Raw genomic sequence first — 8,908 nt, forward strand, 5'->3', positions numbered from 1 at the left:
TGAGTGTATGTGCGGACCAACAGCAATCTCCCATGAAAATCACAAGACAGATGCGGAAACTCGCCAATATCGCCAATGGGTCTTAGTGCTGATCAACAGCAATATCCCGTGAAAATCATAACAGAGTTCTATAAACTGGTAGTATCGCCAAGATGAGTCCAAGTGCGAGTCAATGTCGATATCATTGATATCGATATCATTGAAATCATAAGAAAAATCTGGAAACTGACCAAATTTTTCCAAAATGGGTCTGAGTGCGGACCAACGGCAATCTCCCATGAAAATCATAAGACAAAAGTTGAAAATTCGCCAATGACGTCAAAATGGATCTAAGTGCGGATGAACGTCAATATTCGATGAAAATCAGAGAAAAGATGGCAAAATTCGATAATATCGCCGAAATGGGTATAAGTGCAGGTCAATATCGATATTCTGTGAAACTCATAGCCAACTTGTGGAAACCGGTTCATATTGCCAAAATGGGTTCAAGTGCGACTCAATATCTCATCAAAACCATAGAACAGATGTGTAAACTCGCCAATATCGCTAAAATAGGTCTCAGCGAGGATCGGCAGCGATATCTCATGAAAATCATATGAAGGTGAGGAAATTCGCCAATATCGCCAAAGAGAGTCCAAGTGTGGATTAATGCCAATATCCCATAAAAATGACGAGAAAGTTATGTAAACTGGCCAATATCGCCAAAATGGGTCCAAGTGCGACTCAAGGTGAACATCTCATCAAAATCTTAGGACAGATGTGGAAACTCGCCAATATCACTAAAATGGGTCTTAGTGAGGACCAACAACAATAGCCCTTGAAAATCATAGGACAGTTCTGGAAACTGGGCGAGTCGCCAAAATGAGTACAAGTGCGATTAAAAGTCGATTTCCCATGGAAATCATAGGAAAAATTTGGATACTAACCAATATTGCCAAAATGGGTCTGACTGTGGACCAACCGCAATCTCCCATGAAAATCATAAAACAGATGTGGAAATCCGCCAATATCACCAAAATAAGTCCAAGTGGGACCCAATGTCGTTATCCCATGAAAACCATAACAATGTTACCGAGTTTTCATTGCTCGAGAACTCTGGTTTGGCTAAATTCACGTCTGCTGCAAATTGTCTTTAATTCTCTGAAAGGTGGTGAAATCTTCGTAAACACTCGGCTCAGAACAAATGTGGTGCATGCCAATAGGAAACAAGTGATAACAGGGATCAGTTCTTGATGTATTACGCTGTATATCAAGTATACTACGTGTATCCTCCTGGGAAGGCTAACACACACACACACACCCACAGTATTCGGGGTTTTACCCAATGAAACCGCTAAAGACCAAAGAAATCCGGGCCATACGATCTTCGTTTCGTGTCTTAATTGGTTTCATAACACCAAAGTAACCACAATACAAAGAAAATGAATAGAAGGGACTGTTTCCCCCTTATTCTTTTCAAGAAAAAATGACACTTTTAGTGTTGTTCCATGATACGATAGAAAGCCTAAAAATGGAAACTTTTCAGACCAGTTCATAAGGGGATGATGGACTACGATACTAGAGTCATTGATTGATATGTAAAGTACTAGCATTGACAAGACAATTGACCAATAGATTTGCTTGTTACTCGCTTTCATTATGATCCTGCACGTCGGCACTTGTTATCTATTACTGGTTTTTGTTAGGTAAATACAAGTGTTAATGGTCTCTCGAGAAAAATTGGTTCAATAGCACCTCTCACCAGTTAGTTCTTAAGCAAGTACCTTGTGCAGCTTTTATGATTACTACTTTAGCTTCTACTCTAGCATGGTGTATGTTAGAGCGCTCTACGAATAAAAGTATTCTGTGGAACCAAACGCTATCTCTTTCTTGATGTCCCTACAAGTTCACTCGAAGTAGATCGCTGTGTGCCAGGAAATCGTGACGAGTTCCGTTCTCATTAGCCGAGTGGTCTCTGCCGAGTTAATTCCCCCCGTTTGTATGTTTCCGGCAAGTTCAGTTTAGAGTGCGTGAAAACTTATCATCAAACTTGTTAGGAAACTATGCGATAAACATCGGATATGCCATGCTCGATGGACAGTGCTTTTTCCTTTTATTGCCAAGAAATTAACCAAATAAACATAGAAAAAGCAAACAAACACACAAACAAAAAATAAAAATTAAGAGATTTATTTGCCAAAACCACGTTACAATTTATTGTGCACAGTTCCAAAAGGTTATGGCGCCTTCACAGGGAGGTCAGCCTGAAGAAGTAAACTTCACTAAGTCGAGTGAAAATAGGTTGCCGGCTCTAAAGGCCATTCATAAAACCACCGACAAAAATCGATTCTCCGTCATAGAATGCACCATTCAACCACAAAGTTTCCCGGATTCACTGTGCGCCCATGAATGTGTGTTCGTGGTGGAAGAACAAAAACCACACGTGTTTCTCAGGCCGTGCTTGGTAACAGCATTCCAAATTAGTATCTGCGTAAAAAGGGTTACAAAGTAAATAACGTTGGTGTTAAATACTTAGGAGACCAAATAGTACACTAGTCTTTCATTCCAGCATGATCACTTTGTTTCATGGAAATTCCTAATTCCTTTTCACACGTAATAAGCCCGTCACTTTGAGTGGTAAACACGCTTAACACTGAACTTTACAAAATCAGAGATAAAAAACTTGCTCACCTTTGGAAACGATAAAACCAGCAGCAGAGGAAGTGCTGCGTTGAGATTAGGAAGGAGTACCAAGAACAATGGATGCGCGGGAAGTAAAGTGGTCAACACTCACTGTGGCTCTGGTTGCAGATGACTGATAAACACTTAAAGAACTTGTGTGTGATGAGGTTGTGTCAAAGTGAAGGAAGAATGTATGGTATGTTGTGTAAATTTCATCTTTTCGACTGAGGTGTTTTGTAAGTTCAATTAGTAGTTAGTTTGTTGTGAGTTGGTATTGTTACGGTTGTGAATAGCAGTTAACAGGAGGTCGACGAATTAACAAGGGAAGGAGTGGGCGTAGGAGAAGTTGATGTGTGAGTGGTGGCTGAAGGGGTCGTGGAACTATCCATGGAGGGTACAGGCAAAGAAATACCAAAGCTCCAGTCATGACGGGCGAGCCACAGCTTTCGTCGCTGGCCGCTTCCGTAAAGAGACGGTTTACGCGGAATAACACCAATCTCTTTCTTTAAATCCAAGGGAAGGTTATTAAATAAAATTCCCAATTGCTGTATCTTAGCGTAAGGCATTTTACTTCCTCTGTTTCCGACAAGTTCACCTACAAAAGACAAAGACAGAGATTGACTGGAAAAAAAAAACGAGGCTAAAAGTCACTCCTTGTTGCGTTGAATATGTCACTTATACAGAAATCATAGCCATAGATAAAGGGAATTACCACATCAATACATTAAAAGCAGAAATAAAATTTATATTGGGAAAGAAGACTGACTTTTTTTCGTATTGCAACAAATCACAAGAAAAGGCAGAAGCTGAGTGTAAAACAGCTATTGACCCCTTAAATGCTTCAAATAGTAGTTTATGGAGATGTAGTTTTCAATCATGGGTCAACTGAAACTGAATGCGGCCATTTTAGTGGAAAGAGAAAACAAATATATTTTTCAATAATTTGGAGGAACATCAGCTAGATCTTCGAAGACCTTAATCCGCACGTGCATGGATAAAGGCAAATATATGCTATAAAAACGCATACTGTATTTGAAGTTGAACACTTCTTGTAGATGTTTTACTGACACGTCTTGCTTTTCCACCAGGGAATTACCTATAAAGTAAGGACCTATTTTCACTGGAAATATTATGCTTTCTTTTCTAAGTTCTTAAGAAACGAGATGCTTGGTATAATAAGTTGTTGATCTAAGCATCAATGTAGTGAATTTCATTGGGATTCATTTATTGTTTTAATATATTGAGATTATATTGAGATTTAAGAACATAGATGTACACTTAGAGTAACAGAAATTGAGTACCGGGACTACTGCTCTCAATAAACTTTTTTTGAGGTTCTGTTTATGTTTTGAGTGAGGGAATGAAATGCAAATTGGAATTAACAGGTAATTGGTTTTACTAATTGTTTTTCTTTTTTTCATCAACTCATGTATGGAAAAATCCAATTCACAAATTCTCAAGCGCAAAAATTTGCAGAAAGATTTCAACATTACAAGTAAAATTAGAATGAGCTTCTGAAAGTATATATCAATAGTAAAGTGCTAATTAATGCATATCTACAGTCAGTACTCACAGTGTAATCTACTTGCAAATGTTTCCATGATGTTTGTTTTTAAAAGGCTGTCACCAATCCCAGCTGAACCTTGGTAACAAACACCATCATAAGCACATAACATCAGTGCATGGCCACCAAGTGTTTCCAGTTCTGCAACCTATGTAAAACATTGATAAGGATTGGTAACAATTAGAAGAACCAAATAAGTGTGATAACATATATACTCATTACTTAAGCAATGTCAGTTTGTTTAGTGCTGGATTAAAGTTGCATCCCATGATGGGAGTGCATGGTGACAAACATTTAATTACATGAAAATTACTGAGCTTGCATACTTAGAAAGTTGTGTAAATCAAGGAAAAGAAAAAACCTAAAAAGTAAGATATTTAAAACAGGTAATTATGAGTAAGTTTAAGAATAACTTTCATTGTTTATTAAGAGCTTGCTGAGACACCTGGTGACCAACTGTAAAATTATAAGAAAGGGGAAAATTTTTGGCATATCTTAAATTACAATCCACACAGATAAATATCATAATTTTATTTGACAACAGTCAATCTACCAGTAATATAAATGTAACAATAAGAAAACTGATAAATTAATGCTGATCGATTAAAATCAATGTCAAACAAAAAAATTCAATACAAAATGCTTGTTTGCTATTATAGCACAATTTAAGACCAGTTTACAAATTAAACAAAATCATAAGGTCAGTAAATGTATTGGGTATATCATTTCAAGAACTTGTCAATCCAGTCTTTATACAGCTTGGTGAGTTGAACTTGGTCATTTATAAACCACAAAGTTCACATCACAAAATGTGATAAATATCATTGTAAGTTTGTAATAATGATGATGATAATGACTATGATTATTACTAGCTGACCTGTTTCATGATGTTGCCAATTATCTTCTTGGCTTGTTTATCTGCTGAGGGTAGTGACACAGCTGACCCTAAATCTGTTGCCACCTTTTTGTAGGCATCTCTATCTGAGTCAGACAAGTTCCTCCACTTTTCTCCGATGGTGCGAAAGACCTCTGCACTTCCACCAGTTTGTTCTGTGGAATAAAAGGACATGATGCATTTTTCAACTTAGAAGGTAAGATGTAAAGCACAAATTTAGCTAGATCAAGAATGACTACCTACCTTTGTGGAGAAACTCCCTTGTGAAAGCATTAAAGTCACTTTGTTTCCTCACTAGTTTCTTTTCTGTCCTCTTGTGTCCATCAAGCACTCTGGAACCACTACTACACTTCGCATTGTGGTTGTTTATCCAGTGCTGACCAGAAAAAAAAGTAATGTTTCACACTAAAAGAAAAAACCAAGAAAAGTAAAATTCTAACTGGTTTAGCAGTTTGACAAACAAGAAAACTTTGAACTAACTGTCACTGACAACTCACATGCAGTCACAGCTACTTTAGGGCTGACACTCAAAAAGTCAACTTTGAAACACTGTATGATAGTAAATTCATATTATCAACTCAGTAAATAAAACAGAATTTTCTTGCTATATTTCCCCACAAATGCAGCACCACAGGTTCTTTAGAAACTTTCTCTCTTTATTCAATTGGAAAAATATATTTTCCAGTTACTTTATCACATTAATATGACTTAAAACAGTTAGATGACATTGTACAGTAGCTAAAAAGGCTATTGAAAAAAGGAAACTGTTATTATATGCTCTAATTTGCAAAGTCTGGGAGGAGAGGTCTGTGCAGTCCCATAAAATTAAAGTTCTGAGCTTCTTCAAGATCTCTTTAAAAGTATTTCTTTTTGTATCTATATTGTGAGGTACAAATACCACATCAATTTTGTCTATCTTAAAATACTGAAAAAGATGCAAAATAACAAATAAAAACAAATTGAAAGATAGAGAGACACAGAGAGAGGAGAGGGAGGGAGAGAGAGAGAGGGGAAAAAGAGTGATAGCAAATGAATAAAAAACATGTAAATCTAAAGCACCCCAATGACTTTTGTTTCATTTGCTAGTTGCTGGCTCGAATAACATTTGAAAGTTATCAGAAGTCAACTGTGAATATGACCTTCTGCATTAACATCCTCATATGTAGTACCTTATTCAAAACACTTAGTTCAATTGGGTTCTACTGTATTAATATACAAGACAAAACTTCTGTAGGTAACACATAAGGTGCAAAGAAAGGGAAATACTACAGCATGGCCTGACCAAAAACCCCCTTAACACAAACTAAAACCAATATGTACACCTGAAAACAAACTAAAAGGATCCAAAGTAATCTTAAACCATTTGAAACCATATAAACTCATCTTAAATCATTTGACCCATGTAAAAAAATTGGCAACCATCTTGAATCTACTAAAACCATTCAGAACCATCTTAAACTATCTGGAAGCATTTATAACCTTCTTAAAACATCTAGAATGATCTGTAACCATTTGAAACCATCTGGAAGCATCTGTATCCATGTACAATCAACTTAAGCCATCTACAACCATCTCAAACCATCTACAACCACCTCAAACCATCTGCAACTAACTCAAACCATCCACAACCAACTAAAACCTGATCTACAACTGATTCAGACCATCTACAACCACCTAAAACCATCTAAAGCCATGTACAAGCAACTGAAACCATCTTAAAACTATCCTAGGGGCCTGTTTACATGAAGGTTGGGGGACTCCACCTAGGTGAGGTAACCTGCCTATCCATATAATCTCTTACTTTATCTTGATCATGTTTACATGATAGGCAGGGTGACCTGCTTAGGAGAATGTCTCCCTACAGGGATGGCAATTTGCCTTGTAAAAATCCCAAGGTGGGTCAATGTATCTTGCTGGGGTTGCTAGAGTTCCTGAGGTTGTAAGATTGTACATTAACACAGGCTATTTCTCAACCACAGGTAGGCAGGTTACCTCAACTACCAAGGGTCCCCCACCTTTATGTAACCAGGCCCTAAACCATCTTAAACCATCTTAAACAATCTACAAGCAAACCATCTTAAACCATCTAAAACTACCTCAGTGCAACCATCTAAAACCACCTCTGCACAACCAACTAAAACTACCTAATTGCAACCATCTAAAAACCACCTCAGTACAACTACCTAAAACTACCTTAGTACAACCATCTAAAAACCACCTCAGTACAACCACCTAAAACTACCTCAGTACAACCATCTAAAACCACCTCAGTACAACCACCAAAAACTACCTCAGTGCAACCATCTAAAACCACCAAAAATCAAAGAAATATTATCTCAGCTCGAGCTGGAGATAGTAGGCTGGTTTAAGAGGCCAGCTGTAGATGAATGATTCAGACTATCATTGTGCTCGACAAATAGGAGTTACAAAGGCCATCATTGTTCCTATAATTTCCTTATGGAAAACTAAATTACAGTCGATCTCATTTTTCAATTGACAACTTGAGTCAAAGAGGACAAAATTGCACAAATGTATCAACAAATGTCTAACAATGGCACCCAGTTAATTACATTTTCATGTGAAGTAAGAGAACTTTCATTCAGTACAAGAAAGCGGTACGAAACGTGTGAAGGGGTCCCAAAAATTGAAATTGATTACAGAGGTCTCCAGAGGAGCAAACTATCAATGCGGTAACCGGAGAACTCTCTTTGTCGATCGTAGGTAGTTTTAGATGGTTTTACGTGGTTTAAGATGGTTTGTCTGTTTTTAGGTGGTTTCAGGTAGTTTAAAATGCTTTTAGGTGGTTTAAGATCGTTTTTGTGGTTTCTCGTCGTTCCATGTTATTTCTATTTAGATGGAGAGAAAGTACAACACATGCTTCATTTAATTTCTTCCGACATCAAACGGCTTTCACATCATTTGTGAAAGGCTATAGCTATGGACAACGCAGAATTAGGAATAAACTGGCCGGCGAAAACCTTACACTGTAACTTCATATAAAGCCTGTGTGTAATAAAATTAGAAAAATGCTCGAAAGATGTCCTCAGATCGCAATTAAATCAACGCGGTTTGTAACAGAATAGGTCAAAAGATCAGAAAAATTAAATTACACTAACTTCAAATGGCCTGAAACTCTTAACAACATACATACATGAAATTTAGTACAGGAAATTAATTATCCTGGTGCCTGGGATAAAATGAATGTTAATCAAGGCCGTGAGAGCTTAAACTACCTTCACTTGGTCTTCCGAAATGCCGACTCTTGTGGCACATGCACGAATTTTGTCGCACATCGCTTTCTTGGTGGAAGTCATTCCCTCGTTGAAAAACGTGGTCAGCACTTCCTTTTGTTCTTCAGAATAAACTAATCGGGACTGCCTTTCCATTGTAAAGTAAAAAGGTCAGACGCGCAATAACCTAAGGATCCACGTTGTGCAGGGATATAAAGACCAAGCAATGGGGTCAGCGAAGCGTGCTGAGCAGGGCGCTAATATTTAATCCCATACGTCACAGGTTCACGATAGGTAAATAGGCCCTACTTTGACCGCTTGTATGCGTTAATTTGATACTAATTAATACTAATTAAATCCGCATATAAGCGGTTAATTACGAGCGAATCGGGTGTTGGAGTCCCCTCGCCGTCCCCGTACTCCTTGCTTAAAGTCCCTAAAGCCAAGATCAGACCGTACGGGATGGATCATGGACTGGACCCCGGATCGGATCACGGATTAAAACAAAACGTTTCGAAAAATAAAAAAAATCAAATCGTGTACAAAATAATGATACTT

The 8,908-nt window shown here is 37.6% G+C and overlaps 1 protein-coding gene across 2 annotated transcripts; it reads right to left on the minus strand.

The window, feature by feature from the left end:
• Window positions 1-2,271: 2,271 nt before the first annotated feature.
• Window positions 2,272-8,512, minus strand: LOC136281236 (uncharacterized). 2 transcript variants are annotated; one of them, XM_066167546.1, is made up of 7 exons: window positions 8,354-8,512; window positions 5,364-5,496; window positions 5,103-5,275; window positions 4,235-4,373; window positions 3,689-3,757; window positions 2,671-3,256; window positions 2,272-2,466 (listed from the first exon to the last, which is right to left on the minus strand). In XM_066167546.1, exons 1-6 carry the CDS (start codon window positions 8,504-8,506, stop codon window positions 2,958-2,960), a joined length of 966 nt encoding a protein of 321 aa, XP_066023643.1. In that variant the 5' UTR covers window positions 8,507-8,512; the 3' UTR covers window positions 2,272-2,466; window positions 2,671-2,957. The 2 variants fall into 2 exon arrangements, with proteins under 2 accessions (XP_066023643.1, XP_066023644.1); XM_066167547.1 differs by lacking the exon at window positions 3,689-3,757.
• Window positions 8,513-8,908: the final 396 nt, after the last annotated feature.

Source organism: Pocillopora verrucosa, chromosome 5 (assembly GCF_036669915.1).
Source record: "Pocillopora verrucosa isolate sample1 chromosome 5, ASM3666991v2, whole genome shotgun sequence".
In the NCBI taxonomy this organism is placed as follows: Eukaryota; Metazoa; Cnidaria; class Anthozoa; order Scleractinia; family Pocilloporidae; genus Pocillopora; species Pocillopora verrucosa.